The sequence below is a fragment of the Mytilus trossulus genome, chromosome 10, assembly GCF_036588685.1.
Source record: "Mytilus trossulus isolate FHL-02 chromosome 10, PNRI_Mtr1.1.1.hap1, whole genome shotgun sequence".
Classification (NCBI taxonomy): domain Eukaryota; kingdom Metazoa; phylum Mollusca; class Bivalvia; order Mytilida; family Mytilidae; genus Mytilus; species Mytilus trossulus.
Window position 1 is genome coordinate 75,927,931 of NC_086382.1, and position 21,054 is coordinate 75,948,984.

The window sequence follows — 21,054 nt, forward strand, 5'->3', positions numbered from 1 at the left end:
TGTTTCCTGTCATGTGTTTGTTTGAAGAAATTGTTACATTGTCTCTCTCACTATCCAATTGATGCCACGAGTAATTTTGACAAAATATTCCATTCCTTGCATTACACACCAAAACATAACATGATGTTTTCAGAAATTCACGAAAAACAATTCCTAGTATAGGTACCAACATAATTATTTAACTAAGATTGAATTTATGAATATTTTAGTGGGGCACAGACAATGTGTACGCATTCCTTTTTGGCGGAACAAACATAGAAGAAAAAGAAAGGTTTTTCAAAAATCTAAATCCTATAAAAATCATGCTCTATCTTTGTGATCTATTTACTCTTCCAGAGCACTGGATATTACTCCGATTTCTTTGAGGGTTTATATTGCCCAGTCTTTAGTTATCTTAGTTGTAATTCTAATATGCTTTGTAAGTAAAGCCGTGTTCTAATGAGCATAACATATATTTGACACATGCGCACGAACTTACTGGTTATATTAACGTTGTTTCCATCGTTATCCTTTAAAATATATACATTTAAGCAGCTAACATAAACTTTTATTATATAATTTTTTTTATTAAACAATATATATGTACCCTGCTCGTAGTTTTTTTTTTAACTTTTCAAATATGAACAGATTCATCGGGGAGGAAACGCGAACAGCCAAACACTTTTACGATATTTTCGTACGCTTCGACCTATAAAAAACTGTATTTTCCCTATTAGAATCGAAATAATTCCTTGGTGTTATGCTCTGTGTTTATTTTAACATGGTTAGGCATTATATTGACAACATTTTACACCTCACTAACGCTCAGTGTAAAATATCGACAAATATAATGCCTACCCATATTAAAATGAGCATAGAGCATGACATGACGGAATTATTTCTTAATTCTAAAATTGTTGTTTGTCTTTTTTCACAAGGCATTTTAAGTTTTATTTTGTCCTATGAGTTTTTATATCCGTTTGGTATTTTCCGTCTCTTTTTTGTGACATTTAAAAATGAAGACTAGGCTGAAAAAAATCTTTTCATCCATCATGATTGAAAGAGATTTATCGATTAAAAATTGAAAAAATAGGTACATTAAAGGATCGACCAATTTGAAAATTTGCCATAGCTTTCTTAATTATTTTGAGAAACATGTTGCCTCTAATTTATATTTATACTTATCGAAATATAAAATGTATACCAAACTTCACAAATCACAACCCAACATTCGCTCAAAGCATCTATGTCATACTGCCTTTTGCAATCTAACACACAAAACATTGGTAATGATCAATCATTTGTTGTATGTTTTTATGTCAAAAAATATTCTTGATATTGTGCATTATAACATGCTATGAAGTTAAAATACTAAATCCCTGGGATGTGTTTTAGTTGATTTTAGTCTCTGATGCATGATTTTTTAATATTAATTGGTTTTGGCTTTTAACTAGCTGTCAGTAACTGCGAGTACTCTCAAATCGTATTTTCTTGTTAATTCGACCTGTTGATACTGTTTATAATGCTTTTTTGTTATTTTTTATTTATATGGATCTTGTCTGTACACCAGCTTTGATTATTTGTAATATCTTAAATTTTTCACTTATTCTTACTCCATGTGTATAAACTTCAAGATTATAATTATTTTTTTAAAACCGTTTTTTTTTCTAAAGTGAATTTTGATTGGTTAAATATTTCTCAGTGATGTCCTGCCATGGCTTTGTTTGAATTTGTTTGTAAGCTTAAATTGTTGGTCATGAATGTTTGTCTCTAATATTTAATTAACTGTGCATTTGTATTCAGATATCGCAGATCAAATTTATTCGTTCATTGTGTAATTATACGTTTTTTGATTGAATTAAGTCTGCCAATTTATATTTTATCGTGTGTTTTTCTATGTTGTGATGTTATGCTGTTGTTTCAGAAAAAGGGAGAAGGTTTGGATCCATTAAAACGTTTAATCCCGCTGCAAATGTTTGCACCTGTCCTAAGTCAGGAATCTGATGTACAGTAGTTGTCGTTTGTTTATGTAATATATACGTGTTTCTCGTTTCTCGTTTTGTTTATATAGATTAGACCATTGGTTTTCCCGTTTGAATGGTTTTACACTAGTAATTTTGGGGCTTTTTATAGCTTGTTGTTCGGTGTGAGCCAAGGCTCCGTGTTGAAGGCCGTCCGTTAACCTATAATGGTTTACTTTTTAAATTGTTACTTGGATGGAGAGTTGTCTCATTGGCACTCACACCACATCTTCCTATATTTGACATCTTATACGCGCAGGTGTTACACATCAATTTACACATCAATTTTGTATGGTAATTTTCTTTACAAAGCACAAAAATGTCAGCATTCACCTCAAAAGCTTACAAAACCTCTCAACAGACTTATCCAGAAGTGACATAGTTACGATACTGTTGTCAGGTCATTCAATATTGCATATTTTAACTTAAACATTGATTCACTTTGCATCGGAAATTAACATGTATTGGCATGGTACGGGTTATGTTCTCATATATTTTATGATGGTATAATAAGCAACCCCAAAACGGAAGCGTTTGTACTTTATATTAATGGGATGAAGACATAATCTTTCAATCAGTTTAATTGCGGTCTGGAGCTGTCATGTCAGTTACTGCTTATAATCCTTTGTTTATGTATCATAGTCATTTTGTTAAGTTTCCATTGTTACCTATTCTGATATCGGAATCAGACTTCTATTGAACTGAATTTTACTGTGCGTATTGTTTAATGTTTGTTTTTTGTACATTGGCTAGGTATAGGAAAGGATTGAGATCTCAAAAAACATGTTTCCACCCACCGCATTTTTGCGCCTGTCCCAATTCAGGAGCCTCTAACCTTTGTTAGTCTTGTATGATTTTTAATTTTAATTTCTTGGTGTTTGTTTTGGAGTTAGGTATTACGTCCATTATCAATGAATAAGTGTACAATTTTGTTTAGTGGCCAGCTGAAACACGCCACCGGGTGCAGGATATTTTCGCTGCACTGAAGACCCATTGGTGGCCTTCGGCTGTTGTCTGCTCCTTGGTTGGGTTGTCTCTTTTACACATTCCCCAGTTCCATTTTCAATTTTTTATAAATATTTTGATATTAGCGTCACTGATGAGTCTTATGTAGACGAAACGCGCGTCTGGCGTACAAAATTAAAATCCTGGTACCTTTGATAACTATTTACACCACTGGGTCGATGCCACTGCTGGTGGACGTTTCGTCCCCGAGGGTATCACTTCGGTGTTGACATGAATATCAATAATGAGGTCATTTTTATAAATTTCCTGATTACAAAACTTTGAATTTTGAAAAACTAATTTGTTTTCTTATCCCATGCATATATTACCTTAGCCGTATTTGGCACAACTTTTTGGAATTTTGGATCCTCAATGCTCATCAAACTTTGTACTTGTTTGGCTTTATAAATATTTTGATATGAGCGTCAGTGATGAGTCTTATCTAGACGAAATGCGCGTCTGGCGTACAAAATTATAATCCTGGTACCTATAATAACTATTTACACCACTGGGTCGATGCCACTGCTGGTGGGCGTTTCGTCCCCGAGAGGGTATCACCAGCCCAGTAGTCAACACTTCGGTGTTGACATGAATATCAATAATGTGGTCATTTTTATAAATTTCCTGATTACAAAACTTTGAATTTTGAAAAACTAAGGTTTTTTAGGCATAGATTACCTTAGCCGTATCTGGCACAACTTTTTGGAATTTTTTATCCTCAATGCTCATCAACTTTGTACTTGTTTGGCTTTATAAATATTTTGATAAGAGCATCACTGATGAGTCTTATGTAGACAAAACGCGCGTCTGGCGTACAAAATTATAATCCTGGTACTTAGGTCACATAGTTGTTTTTTTACTATTTTGTCAATTCTGAGCCGATGGAATTTAAAGTATATTTCATGTTTATGTTGTGAATAAATGTTTTACCATTTGTAAATCTATATAATAAGAATTATCATGACATACCATTACTCTTTGTTGGTAACTTATATATTTATATGCGTAAAGGAACTAACAATCAATCATTATATATACTCCTCAGACTAACACCAAACATACAAAACAGGTGAAAATGTCAAAAATTGGTGATTTGTTTAAAACAAAAAGAAAGAAAAATCAAATGTTATCAACATTTCGGTTATTATCTGTACTTAATGATTTTCAAATTGTTTTTATCAAACTCTCCGACACAAATTCTTTCCGTGTAGTCTAAACACAAAGCAGACGCCATTGTCAAGTTGCAATTATCAATACATTGAACAAAGTGTCCGTTATGATCGACGACAAATATAAAGTTTTGTACAGTGAAAAGTATTTCACTCTTACTATTAGTAACTATACATCCTGGTTTGAATGTTGTTAATTCTGGACAATCGTATAAGGCCCGGGTTGTGTCATAATCAAATTTGAAATTTCCGAATTTGTTTAAAACAGTTATTACACATCCATTCGTATCTGACACACACATGTCTTCATTATTATTCTCGGTTACAAACAGAAGTCCTGGGCCGGGATGAAACAAAGGATTTCCGTTATAATGATTTTGAATTTCTTGAACTGCTAATCCGTCGGTGTACCGGACGATTTTATAATTTTCATAACTATCGTCAGACATAGTTACTAATATATCCCCTGATTTTGTACAATGTAGACCACTCGGGTGCCATTCTTGACCTACGTCTATAAATGTTACTCCCCTTCCTTCTTTAATGGTTGTTACTTTGCCAGGTTTCCCTTCTGTGAAAATTAATTCCCCGTTGTTTGTTATAGAAATGTCATTTGTATGTTCACTTATTGACACGTCAACTGTTTCTAGAACTTCTCCATCGATATTTATGCGCGCAATTATATTGTTCTGTCCACAAACCCAGACATGATCTCCGGGTAAGGTACATGCTCTTGTGGGTACCATCGGAGTCGGGACTGTCCGAATTATTTTGGGGTTATCTGATACTTTAAGATATCCTAATTCGAAGTATAACTTTTTCCAATCAACGGGTTTCGTGTCAAATTTAGGAAGTTCAATTTCAAATTCAGAAATATTGTTTGCTTTCTTGTGACGATAATTGACCACATCGTTGATGTCTGCTGAATTCAAAATATCTTTATTTCTTTGTAAAATATCACATGATTCTTTAAAACATGCAATATCATTCGATAGATAACTATACAGGGCAGACATGTCTTCTTTTCTTGAATCATCTGCCTCGTTCTGATATCTGTCAAAAATATCATCAATTTTTCTGTGACAATTTTCTCTATGCTCTTGGATAGATTTATTCAGTTCGTAAAAGGCAGTTGTAGTGTCAGAGATTGCGTTCTCTATCCTTGAAACGTTCTGTTTAAATTCTGGTATTACTTCACTCTCCAAATTATCATTATGTTTATTTATTTCATGGTATTGATCATTGATATGACTGGAAAGATTCAGTGTTTTGTGACTTTGATGGTCGCCATTTAAACCACATTCTTGACATACGGGTATTTTACATTGATTGCAAAGTCTGATGCATCTAACAAGCTTATGTTTTTGACATACTGGGGAATGTACCTTGTTTTTTCTCTGTGTAAAAGGTACAATGTCGTGCTCATATTTCTCTCTTTTACTCAATCTGTTTCTGGAATGATCAGGAACGCAATCTCGACAAAGATTAAACAAACAGGTATTGCAATGATTATCAACATCGATGTTTTCACAAACGTCACATGTAATATTATTCTGGTCGGATTTTATAAACCAGTTACCCATGGTTCTCTACAAAATAGTAATAGACTATGAAAAGTCCGTCAAATCTATGTTACCAGCATTTTATGTACTGTAAAACAGTGGGAAGTTTCTACAAATTGAGGATCCTGTACAATAAGAGTCAAATAGCGAAGATGCGATCTTTGACAAAATCTCATGCAACCTTAATGACTTACGTGATATGAATATCTACATGTGTTTCTTCTGCACTAAAAGTTTGGTTTATCGATAATTCAGAGATTAACAGAAGAAATTACTGAGTGATCAAAATAAAACAACCAAACAGATGTTATATTTTTTTTTATGTGTACGCATAATCATTATTGCTTTCATATAATTAGCATACGAAATTTCAATTGTTATATCATGTTTGTTTAATGGTCTGTATTTGTTATATATATATTATATATACTCAATTGTGATATCATGAATGATACTGTCTTTTGTCATACATTGTATATACTAAATTTTGATATCATGCATGTTTGATCAGAGCATCTCTGATGAGTCGTATGTAGAAAACGCGCGTATGGCGTATCAAATTGTAAGCCTGGTACCTTTAATAACTAAGTTATGTTCTGTCTGCTGTCAGTAACTGCGAGTACTCTCAGACATTTACTTAGTGTCTTTTATTTTGTAGGGATGTACAAGCACCCGGCCACGTCCACTCTGTGTTTTGAGATGTATTTCTATGTGTATCCATTTGATGATCTAAGACTGATTTTTCACCATAGTTCGTTCTTATGTTGTACTGTTACACAACTGTCCCAGGTAAGGTGGAGGGTTGGGATCCCGTTAACATGTTTATCCTCGTCAAATTCTGTATATTATACCCGTGAGGAGCATGTTTTTCACTGGTCGTCGTTTGTTGCTGTTTTACATAAAAAAAAATACATTATTTTTTTGTACATTAATTAGTCTGTTAGTTTTGTCGTTTGAATTGTTTTACATTTGTGATTTCGGGGGCTTTTATAAATGACTATATGGTATATATCTTTACAATGCCGTACTGTGACCTAGAGCTGTTAATATCTGTATCATTGTGTCTCTTGTGAAGAGTTGTCTCCTTGACAATCATACCACATATTGTTTTTATATATATAGCGGTATTTGGGTAAACTTTTTTAATTTTGGTTTAATTGTTCCTTTAATTCGCATTTGATTTGGCCTTCCAATTGTTCAGTTTAATTTTAGCACCTTTGATAAGTCGTATGTATTTGAAACGTACGTCTGAACAACTAAATTATTAGCTTCGTATCTTTGATCACATGTCACTGTTTGAAATCATCATGAGGGTCTGGATAGGGGGGGGGTCTGTTATTTTTTAAACATTTAATTGTCACCCCTTTTTCTCTTATCTTCAAAAAAATAACCCCTTTTTTCTCAAATCTTCATTTTATTGACCCGTTATTCTCTAATCTTCATTTTTTAGGGCATTATTCTTTAATCTTTTAATCCCATCCAAACCCTCCATCATGAAAATGATCTCTTTTGAAGAATAGCTCATATTTGTCAAAACACCCGTTATATAAAGGTTACGGATGTTACTATATCCTAAATATATATGGAATACTTTTCACTGGTCGTTAAAAGATTAACAGTAAGTCAATAAATGCTACAGGCTGAGTATCTTCACAAAACAAATAAAATCCACAGTCGCGACTGACATTATAGATTATTGTATATAACTTCCCCTAATACACTTGTAAGAGACCTAACAGTAGAAAAGGTGTCCATTTTTGTCTATTTTGTTTTTCTCTTCTATATTAAAAAATAAAATAATTAAGTACCTCATTATTCGCTATTCATATTTTTTATGCCTATTTTTCTGTCTCAATCTTTATACCCACCCTATGTTGCTGTAGTCTCAATACTGAAAACAATGGTAAATCACTACAGATTCTCCTTAAAATACTTCCACTGTTCATCTATCAAAGTTTACCTATAAACATTCTAACATGTCTAAATCGATTTGGCTATAAGATTAGGTCCCTTAGTCTTGGCAACAAGTTTCAGTTTAAAAAAAAACCAACATTTTGCTTTTAATTTTTGACTTAAGCGTTCCTGATGAAAAGCGCCTCGGACGGATACAATGTATATATATATATTGTTGTTTGCCTTGATCCGTTTTATTTGCAATTACCTTATGAATACAGTGCAATGAAAATATGTTTTCATTTGTCATAAAAATATATAAATTAATTATACTCACAAGCTTTGGGGATTGTTTGTAGGTGTAATAAAAAATCCGTGGAACAGTTTATATATATATATAATTTTTAAAAGATGATTACAGATTGTGAAATATTAAATATCCCACACGAGTTGTTTGCCCTTGACTCGATCAAGTTCTATTTCTAATCATGCCCGTAATGTGTCTATTTTTAAATCACATTTATTTACCTATAAAAATAGAATTAAATGTACATAGCTTGTTTAGGATCAGTGTATACATCGAATGAAGATATGATGAAATATCCGGGAAATATCATGTAATATAACTTAATTATCGTTGCTCTAGCTGTTAACATAATAATAGTTATCGATCTGACATTCACATTAAGTGAGAATAGTTTAAATCGAAGCCACTGATGTGTTATTTTCTTACTAAACGATCAAAACCTCAGGATAACAACAAAAAAATAAAATCGTCGATGAGGACGCCCATTTGATATTCTCGGGAGAGGGGCTGAGTAATGTTAACATCAATAACTTTGTCTGTTTGGAACTCTAAATAGTTAACTTTACAAAAGACATTAATATTCAGCAACACAATGCAGGATACAAATGTGCATAACAATTATATAAAGTGGTTGTCCCCTTTATAAAGTGTAAACATACATACACTGTATAGCTCTTTTTTTTTAGAATTTTATTGATCTTTTTGGTCTTCAAACTATATTTTTAAACATTTCTGGCATTGTTGTAAAAGAGGGACAAAAGATACCATGCAGGAGACAGTCAAACTCATGAATCTAAAATAAACTGACAACCCCAAGGCTATAAAAAAGAAGACAAACAGACAACTAATAGTGCACATGACATAACATAGAAAACTAAAGAATCATTCTTTAGTTTTCTATGTTATGTCATGAAACAACACGAACCCCAACAAAAACTAGGGGTGATCTCAGGTGCTCCGGAAGGGGTAAGTCGAAATTGTTTGTATGCAGAAAAGAAATAGAACCGATTTACATGTCTACGATGTGAATACACAGTATACAACTAAACATACTTTGAAGTTCATTTAATATATAATCATATTCGAAATAAAATAAATAAATCCATACCCCCTTTCTTTCGTCAAATTTAAAACACATGGACTACAAACGTTACATTTTGAGGTTTCATCTTCCTCAGTATCAAATGGCGATATCTCAAGTGAAACGTTACGTGTGCATGTACACATTATAAAAGCTTCATTATCAAGGCTTTACTTTTGACGCATGCTACAGCACGGCGATGAGAAAGTTCGGCTGAAATGGTCTAAACATTTGTTGTGAACTTCATGAATGCCTGTTACTCAACAACAAAAAATGTTTTCCCAGTCTATGATCTATAGATGCATAGGATTATTTTCGATTGTCTCGACAGTTCTTATCTACTCGTTTTTGATGCGTTTTGTTATTTGATTTTGCCGTGTGATTATGGACTTTCCGGATTTCAGTATCTTTCTGATTTCTATCAGCTATTTTTACATTCTATTCGTCTAGGCGTGTCGTCTACTCAGGAGTCAGAACTTTGGGAATGACATGATTGAAAACAAACTTTGTGATCAAGTATCTCTCCAACTGTTTCGATACTTATACATCATTGGCTTTAAAATATTCAGCTCTAAGTGGTCCAATATAGTTAAATCAAGAAACATACATTTCGAACGCATGCAGTTTATAAAGTTTCGTTTTCTTTTTTTCAATTGTTTTTTTTTTTGCTTGAGACGCATATTATAGAAGAACAACATCATGAAAACCTTACTTATTTTTATCTTTTTTTGGTTGCTTTGATTTACGCGGTTCGATAATTGATAAAGTCCTTTTTTTCCTAAAATGAATAGATTTAAACTCAAATATAATCGTAATTCCTGATGATCAAATAAAACAAATTTAAAACTAAGGTTCATACTTCCTCACTTCTTAATTGTCCTTAGATTATTTGCCTATTCCATTTAGTCCCTGTTGAGTCTTATCGAACCTAACGTATTTTTACAGCTGTAGCTCTCAAATGTTTACGACTGAGCGTTCCTCATCAAGGTATATTCACGCATAGAATTGAAACGTGTTATTTCGTTCGTTATCGCAGATCCCTTTTTATCTTCAGATAACTTAATTGTATCCTCTGGTAGTTTTAAACAATCAATGACATTGGTTCTCGAAACTATCTTCTTTCCTTATATCATGATCTGCCTCGTTCTGATATCTGTCAAAAACATCATCAATATTTCTGTGACAATTTTCTCTATGATTCTGGATAGATTTATTCAGTTCGTCATAGGCAGTTGTGGTTTCGGAGATAGTGTTTTCTATCCTTGAAATGTTCTGTTTAAATTCTGGTATTACTTTACTCTCTAAATTATCATTATGTTTATTTATTTCATGGTATCGATCATTGATGTATCTGGAAAGATTCAGTGTTATGTGACTTTGGTGGGCACCAGTTAACAGACATTCTTGACATACGGGTATTTGACATTCATACCCAACTATATCAGTCCTATTCAGGACCGATAACTCTGTCGATAGATATTATCGGGTATACAATATTGTTAAATCCAGACCAATCGTATTATATGACGTCTCTGTTGGTATGTATACAATAACTCTTTTTCTACACAATTGAAACTTTATATCGATGCATTGCCTGGATTTAGCTTTAAATATTGAATTAAAAAATAAATAACAATAAAATCATATTCAATGATCGAAATCCATTTAAATTAAAAATTGAATCAGAATATTTCTTTGATATAATTATAGAAACATATAAATATTTGAATGTCTTTTAAGCAAAAAATATTTGTTTAAAGAAATTTTCATAATATTCCTATTTTCCTAAAGTTTATTATGAACCATACTTCTTCTGATTTGACATGGGAAGGAGAAGATATGTATGTGTACATTTATGAAAACCTTTGTATATCACAAAATCTAAACTCTGGTTATACATGTATACACACTGACAGGATGTTGAATGTCACCTGGTTGCGTTTGGTTTGCACGTCTACCTGACAATATATTATGATGTAACATTATAACCCAAGTTAGATTTCACCTGTTCGGTCAATGAATGAAATTTTGAAGGTATAGAATATTTATCTATTATAATTGGACATTATTTTTTTTTCTCTTAGGATAAAAACATTTTTGTTTTGTTTTAAAAGGAATGAATAAATATATTTCTAAAGAAAGATAAAATATACAGAAAACTTGAAAAACACCTTTAAAAACGAAGAGATTTTTTTTTATAATAGATATTTTAAACTTTTTTCTGGTAGCAGTATCTCCTGGATGAATATCTGTCAAAATAAATGTTCCCGTCTCACACTTAATATTTAAGTAATTTTGAAATCAATGTTATCGAAATATCACGAAAGGAAAATAACAGAGTCATCAGAGATTCTTTATAAAAAAATAAATATAATCTAGAAAAGTCTTACTAAAGAAGTCATTGATTTGATGCAACATTTCCATATGAAACATCAGCCGCCATTTTGAAAAATCTCGGAAAATTCCCTTTTTTAAATCGATGTTTGACCGAATTTGCCCTGAAATTAAACTGTTTTAAGTACTATTTTTCGCCAGCTATATGTTTGAATATACTTAATCGATTTGCAAAGTTTGTGTTTTATTTACAGAATTTCTTTATTTGTTGTAAAAGTAGACATGGGTATCGGTAATTTAGCATTGAGTCAACGGAGAAATGACGAGAAAAAGTGCATGTTTTACAGTTCCGATTTGACCGAATTTAATCAAATATTAAACTGTTAGGACCAATATTGTTAGATATAACTATGTTTGAATATCAAGGATTGATTTGCAAAAGTAAGAAAACGGATCAGGTTTATGAGAAAATTAAACTTTATTGAAGCATATATGCATTTTATATTGGGAAATATAATACAAAATGGCGGCTATTATATGTCACAAAGGTCTTGTGATGTCTAACATCGTTGGATATGGTTTGCAAAATCTCATGCATCTCACAAACTTATGTTGTTGACATACTGGGGAATGTATCATGGTTTTTTTCTGTGAAAAAGCCACAATGTCGTGCACATATTTCTTTCTTTTACTCAATCTGTTTTTGAAATGATCATGAACGCAATCTTGACAAAGATTAAACAAACATGTATTGCAATGATTGTCAGCATCAATGGTTTCACAAAAATTACATTTAACAGTATCCTGGTATGATTTGTTAAACAAATTACCCATGGTTCTCTACAAAATAGTAATAGTCTATGAAAACTCTGTGAAATTTATATTACCTGAATTTTATGAACTGTAAAACAGTTACAAAATGTAGAATTTTCTATAAATTGAGGATTAAATAATGTTCTTCAAAATAAGGCTAAAATGTCAAAAAAAGCGATCTTTAAGTTTGAGGTTTTTGTGACTCATATGATATGAATACGTACTTCGGCACTAACTGTCAGTTTGGTTTACCGATAATTCAGAGCTGTACATGCAGAAGAAGTTCAGTAATCCAAATAAAACAACCATAAGAGATGTTCGAATTTTTATTTTTAACACCAAATCATTGTTTTTTTCATATATATTTTTGTATTTTATGTATTTCTATTTGTATTCATCTAATAAGAAGTAAAATCACACAAATACTGAACTCAGAAGAAAATCGATTCGGAAAGTTGAACATTTTCAACTGATTTTTATAGTTCGTTCCACAGGCACTCGTCTCAGAAGAAAATTTCCTATATAAGTGTTACATAAAGATATATAAATAGGAAAACAAATTTCTGAGACGAGTGCCTGCGGTTCGTTTTTATGTTGTACTGTTACACCACTGTCCCAGGTTATGGAAGGAATGTCATCCTGCTAACATGGTTAACCCCGCAACATTCTGTATGTATGTTCCCGTCCCAAGTCGGGAGCCTGTAATTTAGTGGTCGTCGCTTGTTGCTGTGTTACATATTTGTTTTATATAATGATTTTGTACATAAATTAAGCTGTTATAGTTTTCTCGTTTGAAAAGTTACCCGGTATATAATTTTGATTTCGAGGCCTTTTATAGCTGACGAAGCGGTATGGACTTAATGCTAATTGTTTAATGCCGTACGTACAGTGCTGCTAATATCGGTGTCACTTGATCTCGAGTGAAGAGCTGTCTATTTGACAACCATACCACATCTTGATTTATATATATATGGCGGCATTTGGGTCAAATTTTGGTTTAATTGTTCTTTAAGTTCGCATTTGATTTGGCCTTCTAATTGTTCAGTTTGATTCTAGCGCCACAGATAAGTTTCCAGTCTTAAACATACCGCTTTTTGACTATATTTATACATGTATAAATATAGCGTCCATGACGAAAAGCGCCTCGGACGGGCACAATTTATATTTGTTTGTTTGTTTTTCCTTATCATTAACAAACAGGCACTTGTCTGTGAACCTTTTCAGAGACAAGTGCCTGTGCAATTACATCATGAAAACAGAAAATGAAAATATGTTTTCATTATTTAGTCCTTTATAACTAAATTACACTCACAAGCTTCGTGGATTGTTTGGTGGTGAAATAAAAATCGCTTTTTGGAACAGTTTAAAAAATCTTTTCCAATAGATTGTGCAATACATGAGTTGTTGGCCTTGACTCGATCAATTTCTATTTTTAACAAAATCTATACTGTGTCTATTTTTAAATCAAAATAACCTACCTATAAAAAGAAAATTAAACATACATACATACATGTACAGCTTGTGAAATATATAGCCTGGTTCGGGACAGTTTATACGTCGAATGAATATATGATCAAATATTATCAAATATCGTGTAACTGTTATATAATTTAACCTTACTGTAAATATACAATTATTCAATTATTGCGCGTAGTATACTACATTTCTCCTGGCAAGAAATTGCTGACATTGCTTAGTCTCTCTCACTATCAACTTAATGTCACGAGTAATTTTAACAAATGATTCCTTTCCTTGCATTACACCCCCAAAACTATAGAATATGATGTTTTCAGAAATTAACGATAACTTATTCCTAGAGGAGGTACCAACAAAAATATTTTAGTGGGACACAGACAATGTGTAAGCATCCCTCTTTGACGGAACAAGCATAGAAGAACATTGAAATATTCAAAAGGTTTTTTTCAAAATCCAAATCCTAAAAAAACCCTCATGCTCGATCTTTAGTTTAAACAATATTTATTCAGATAAATTCATCATGATACGATATAATACAAATATATTCAGGATTCAGAAACAAGCAATTTGCTTTTACAAATCTGTCTCCTTTACAAACAATACATAAAATAAATAACTGGCATGCTCTGTAATAAATATATGAATATGAAAAAGGTGAAAGAAGAATTAGAAGAAAAAAAAATTATTGAGAAAAAAAAAAATAAAAAAAAATAAATAAATAAAAATAAACATGAATTATTGTACTGTATACAGTGTGAAATGCTTTGGTTCCTAATGAGTGACGAAGCATCAACATCAAGGGTTAAAACGTTTACTTTTAATAATATATTTCTGCACAAAACTAAATGTCACGATCTTTATGATCTGTTTACTCTCACGGAGCACTGGATATTACTCCGATTTCTTCAAGGGTTTATGTTGCCCAGTCTTTAGTTATCTAGTTTGTAATTATTAAACTATTGTTTGTCCTATGGTTGTCTGTTTTCACAAGGCATCTCAAGTTGGTTTTTGTCCTATGAGTCTTAATATTCTTTTGGTATTTTCCTTCTCTCTTTTGTGACATTTAAAAATAAAGACTAATATAAAAAAAAAGATGAGGTATGATTGCCAATGAGACAACTATCCACAAAAGACCAAAATGACACAAGCATTAACAATTATAGGTCACCGTACGGCCTTCAACAATGAACAAAGCACATACCGCATATAGTCAGCGGTAAAAGGCCCCGATAAGACAATGCAAAACAATTCAAGCGAGAAAACTTACGGCCTTAATTATTTTAAAAAAAATAACGAAAAACAAATATTTAAATAAGCTGAAAAACTTTTTTCATCCAACATATTTCGTTTTGATGTCTACAGAAATAATGTCCCAATGTATTATATTTTGTAAACTCATAGGCTTAATTTGAGAATACATTCCCATTTTCAAGAAATCTAAAAATAGTTGATCTTTTTAAAACTAGTCATAAAAACGACGTTTTGAAATTTGCCATAGATTTCCTAATAACTTTGAGAAACACGTTGCCTCTCATTTATATTTATACCTATCGAATTATAAAATTGATACCGAACTTCACAAATCACAATCCCACATTCTCTCAAAGCATCTATGTCATACTGCCTTTTGCAATCTAATACACAAAACATTGGTAAGGTATCTAAAAATTAAAGTAACAAAAATACCAAACTACAAGGAAAATTCAAAATAGATAGTCCCATAACAATTGTCAAAATTTAAAGCTTAAAGGTATCAACGAATGCTAAACAACTGTTATATTCTTGACCCGAAACAAGGATTTTCATATGTAGAAAATGGTGGATTAAACCTGGTTTCATAGCTAATTAAACCTCTCTCTTGTATGACAGTCGCTTAAAAATCTATTACATTGCCAACAATGTGGGAGCAAAGCAAACATACAAAACAGGTGAAAATGTCAAAAATTGGTGATTTGTTAAAGGACAAAGAAACGAAATCAAATGTTTTATTTACATTTCGATTATTATCTGTACTTAATGATTTTCAAATTGGTTTTATCAAACTCTCCGACACAAATTCTTTCCGCGTAGTCTAAACACAAAGCAGACGTCATTGTCAGGTTGCAATTATCAATACATTGAACAAAGTGTCCGTTATGATCGACGACAAATATAAAATTTTGTACAGTGAAAAGTATTTCACTCTTACTATTCGTAACTATACATCCTGGTTTGAATGTTGCTAATTCTGGACAATCGTATAATGCCCGGGTTGTGTCATAATCAAATTTGAAATTTCCGAATTTGTTTAAAACAGTTATTACACATCCATTCGTATCTGACACACACATGTCTTCATTATTATTCTCGGTTACAAACAGAATTCCAAGACCGGGATGAAACAAAGGATTTCCGTTATAAGAATTTTGAATTTCTTGAACTACTAATCCGTCTGTGTACCGGACGATTTTAAAATTTTCATACCTATCGTCAGACATAGTTACTAATATATCCCCTGATTTTGTACAATGTAGACCACTCGGGTGCCACTCTTGACCTACGTCTATAAATGTTACTCCCCTTCCTTCTTTAATGGTTGTTACTTTGCCAGGTTTCCCTTCTGTGAAAATTAATTCACCGTTGTTTGTAATAGAAATGTCATTTGCATATTCACTTATTTTCATGTCAACTGTTTCTAGAACTTCTCCATCCATATTTATGCGCGCAATTATATTGTCCTGTCCACAAACCCAGACCTGAACTCCGAGTAAGGTACATGCTCTTGTGGGTACCATCGGAGTCGGGGCTGTCCGAATTATTTTGGGGTTATCTGATACTTTAAGATATCCTAATTCGAAGTATAACTTTTTCCAATCAACGGGTTTTGTGTCAATTTTAGGAAGGTCAATTTCAAATTCAGAAATATCGTCTGCTTTCTTGTAACGATAACCTACCACATCGGTAATATCTGCTGAATTCAAAATATCTTTATTTCTTTGTAAAATATCACATGATTCTTTTAAACATGCACTATCATTCGATAGATAACTATACAGGGCAGACATTTCTTCTTTTCTTGAATCGTCTGCCTCGTTTTGATATCTGTCAAAAATATCATCAATTTTTCTGTGACAATTTTCTCTATGCTCTTGGATAGATTTATTCAGTTCGTCATAGGCAGTTGTAGTGTCAGAGATTGCGTTTTCTATCCTTGAAATGTTCTTTTTAAATTCTGGTATTACTTTACTCTCCAAATTAGCATTATGTTTATTTATTTCATGGTATTGATCATTGATATAACTGGACAGATTCAGTGTTTTGTGACTTTGATGATCGCCATTTAAACCACATTCTTGACATACGGGTATTTTACAATGATTGCAAAGTCTGATGCATCTAACAAGCTTATGTTTTTGACATACTGGGGAATGTACCTTGTTTTTTCTCTGTGTAAAAGGTACAATGTCGTGCTCATATTTCTCTCTTTTACTCAATCTGTTTCTGGAATGATCAGGAACGCAATCTCGACAAAGATTAAACAAACAGGTATTGCAATGATTATCAGCATCGATGATTTCACAAACGTCACATTTAACAGTATTCTGGTCGGATTTTATAAACCAGTTACCCATGGTTCTCTACAAAATAGAATTAGACTATGAAAAGTCCGTCAAATTTATGTTACCAGCATTTTATGTACTGTAAAAGTGGGAAGTTTCTACAAATTGAGGATCATCTTTGACAAAATCTCATGCAACTTTGATGACTCATGTGATATGAATATCTACATGTGTTTCTTCTGCACTAAAAGTTTGGTTTATCGATAATTCAGAGATTAACAGAAGTAATTACTGAGTGAACAAAAAAAAACCCCAAACAAATGTTATATATTTTTGTATGTGTACGCATAATCATTATTGCTTTCATATAATTAACATACGAATTTCAATTGTTACATCATCTTTGTTTAATGGTCTGTATTTGTTATATATATATATTATATATACTCAATTGTGATATCATAAATGGTAATGTTCTGTCTTTTGTCATACCATTTTTTTTCACCATAGTTCGTTCTTATGTTGTAATGTTACACAACTGTCCCAGGTAAGATGGAGGGTTGGGATCCCGTTTACATGTTTATTCCCGTCAAATTCTGTATGTTATACCCGTGAGGAGCCTGTTATTCACTGGTCGTCGTTTGTTGTTGTTTTACATTAAAAAAAATACATTATTTTTTTTTGTACATTAATTAGTCTGTTAGTTTTATCGTTTGAATTGTTTTACATTTGTGATTTCGGGGGCTTTTATAAATGACTATATGGTATATATCTTTACAATGCCGTACGGTGACTTAGAGCTGTTAATATCTGTATCATTGTGTCTCTTGTGAAGAGTTGTCGCCTTGAAAATCATACCACATATTGTTTTTATATATATAGCGGTATTTGGGTAAACTTCTTTTTTAATTTTGGTTTAATTGTTCTTTTAATTCGCATTTGATTTGGCCTTCCAATTGTTCAGTTTGATTTTTGGCGCCACTGATAAGTCGTATGTATTTGAAACGTACGTCTGAAGAACTAAATTATTAGCTTCGTATCTTTGATCACATGTCACTATTTGAAATCATCACGTCATCACGAGGATCTGGATTGGGGGGGGGGGGGCTGTTATTTTTTAAACATTTAATTGTCAACCCTTTTTTCTCTAATCTTCAAAAAAATAACCCCTTTTTTCTCTAATCTTTTTTTTTGGCCCGTTATTCTCTAATCTTCATTTTTTAAGGGCATAATTCTTTAATCATTTACCCCCATCCAAACCCTCCATCATGAAAATGGTCTCTTTTGAAGAATAGCTCATATTTGTCAAAACACCCGACGTTATATAAAGGTAACGGATGTTACTATATCCTAAATATATATGGAATACTTTTCACTGGTCGTTAAAAGATTAACAGTTAGTCAATAAATGCTACAGGCTGAGTATCTTCACAAAACAAATAAAATCCACAGTCGCGACTGAAATTATAGATTATTGTATATAAATTCCACTAATACACTTGTAAGAGACCTGACAGCAGAACAATTTGTCCATTTTTGTCTATTTTGTTTTTCTCTTCTTTATTAAAAAATAAAATAATTAAGTACCTCATTATTCGCTATTCATATTTTTTATGTCAATTTTTCTGAATCAATCTTTATCCCCTACCCTATTTGGCTGTAGTCTCAATACTGTAAACAATGGCAAACCACTGCAGACTCTCCTTAAAATATTTCCACTGTTCATCTATCAAAGTTTACCTAAACATTCTAACATGTCTACATCGATTTGGCTATAAGTTTAGATCCCTTAGTCTAGCCCACAAGTTTCAGGTCTTTTAAAAAACATTTGGCTTTTAATTTTTGACTTAAGCGTTCCCGATGAAAAGCGCCTAGGACGGATACAATACACCTACTCGCTATTTATTCCATTCCGGATAAGTTCTAAAATTACACAACTTTTTCATCCAGTTGAAGCTATCTGGGACTCTGTTTAAACAATTCACCATACACGATACTTTATAATGATGCCTGTATAAACTACCGTAAATATTTCAAACAAAATATTTTTTACTTCAATTTTAATTTCGAAAAAAGTGGATCATACTCTATTAAAGTTTCTTGATGATCGCTTTCTAAAGTTTTTTCTCCCTCAGATCTCTAATGAAAAACCTCTATTTTCGGCCGCTGGACCCAAAAAGTTTATATGACCGTTTTACCCGGATTGGACTTAATAGCGATAAGGTGTATGTATATTGTTGTTTGCTTTGATCCTTTTTTTTTTTGCAGAATACAAGTGTCTACATGAGCAATTACCTCATGAATACAGTGAAATGAAAATATGTTTTCATTTGTCATAAAAATATATAAATTAATTATTTTGAAGTGGACAAAACTCTCACAAATAAAGAAAATTCATGGTCTTATAAACTATCTGAATTAATGAAATATATTGGAATATCCTTTAACAAGCATTGTAATATAAATTTCAAACAGAAACTAGAAGATTTCTACAAAAATAAAATTATTTTTGAACTTTCTAAGATAAAAGATGGAAACTGTGGTAAACTTTTATTTTTTAGTAAAATTTATACTAAATTTAAACAACAAGAATATTTAAATTTTAATATTCCTAAATACCTTAGAAAAAAACTCACTAAATTAAGAATAAGTGCACACTCATTAGCAATAGAAACTGGGAGGTATGCAAGACCAAAAATACCATCTAATGAGAGATTTTGTAAATTTTGCACAGAAAAAATTGAAAATGAGATTCATTTCGTGATTGAATGTCCGCAATATAAAAACATTAGATCTAAATATAAAATAAATGATATTAATTCAAATAATTTGGATAAAAATTTTAACAAAATGTTAAATCCTATGTCTGAAAAGGAATTAAAATCTATTTGTATGTATATTGAAGAAGCTCTTGATTTGAGAGACCACCATACCGTTTCATCAGATAATAATCTTTTACAGTAGTTTGTGCATATACATATATATATATATACATATCTTGTATTGTGTGTTTTAAGTAAATATACGAAAATCTATAATAATACTGAAATATAAGTCTATGGTATCAATATCAGTCTATAATGTATTTGTATACATAGAATTGGCTCATGACTTGTTACATGAATCTTTATTTTATTTATATGTTGTTTTAATATTATAATTGTCTGTATTTGGATCACGCCTCTATTGTGCTCTTTCCAATAAAATATTGAATTGAATTGAATTGAAATTATACTCACAAGCTATGGGCATTGTTTCTAGGTGTAATAAAAAATCCGTGGAACAGTTTATATATATATATCATTTTTAAAAGATGATTTCAGATTGTGAAATGTTAAATTTCACACACGAGTTGTTTGCCTTTGGCTCGCTTATCTCCGTAATGTGTCTATTTTTAAATCAAATTAATATACGCATAAAAATAGATTTAGATGTACATAGCTTGTTTAGGGGTAAATTCAGTAAAAAATCTCCCATTGACTTTAATGCTAATCTATGTGTGGAAATAAATTTATACCTGATTTACCTTTAGAAATTAAAATCTTTCATATATCATTCATGAAAGTACAAATGTAGCCCTATCTTTTGCAACAATAAAAACATGGGGTCATGCGGCATTTTTGGGCATTCACATGGCCTTGTTTACAAACAATGTAGATTCGCACTGAATTCCCATACTGACCCCCATCACTTTTCAACCCTGAAGGGAAAACAATTAGTACATTCAGCATTTATTTTTTATTTTTTTTTCAACTCTAGTTTTGATCCATCTACCAAAAAATATTTATTACAAACATTATCTGCCAATCAGAAGACCATATAACTTCAGTGCTATACAGAAAGCTCTCCCCTAAATGGGCGGTCCCTGATGACGT

The 21,054-nt window shown here is 31.8% G+C and overlaps 2 protein-coding genes across 2 annotated transcripts; both read right to left on the reverse strand.

Annotated features, from left to right (window-relative positions):
* Positions 1 to 4,025: 4,025 nt before the first annotated feature.
* Positions 4,026 to 8,089, reverse strand: LOC134688580 (uncharacterized). Its single transcript, XM_063549389.1, has 3 exons — positions 7,967 to 8,089; positions 6,312 to 6,625; positions 4,026 to 5,763 (listed from the first exon to the last, which is right to left on the reverse strand). The coding sequence occupies exon 3, from the start codon at positions 5,755 to 5,757 to the stop codon at positions 4,150 to 4,152; it is 1,608 nt and encodes a 535-aa protein (XP_063405459.1). The 5' UTR covers positions 5,758 to 5,763; positions 6,312 to 6,625; positions 7,967 to 8,089; the 3' UTR covers positions 4,026 to 4,149.
* Positions 8,090 to 15,643: 7,554 nt separating this feature from the next.
* On the reverse strand, positions 15,644 to 20,531 carry LOC134688184 (uncharacterized). Its single transcript, XM_063548654.1, has 2 exons — positions 20,419 to 20,531; positions 15,644 to 17,257 (listed from the first exon to the last, which is right to left on the reverse strand). The coding sequence occupies exon 2, from the start codon at positions 17,249 to 17,251 to the stop codon at positions 15,644 to 15,646; it is 1,608 nt and encodes a 535-aa protein (XP_063404724.1). The 5' UTR covers positions 17,252 to 17,257; positions 20,419 to 20,531.
* Between the last annotated feature and the right edge of the window lie 523 nt (positions 20,532 to 21,054).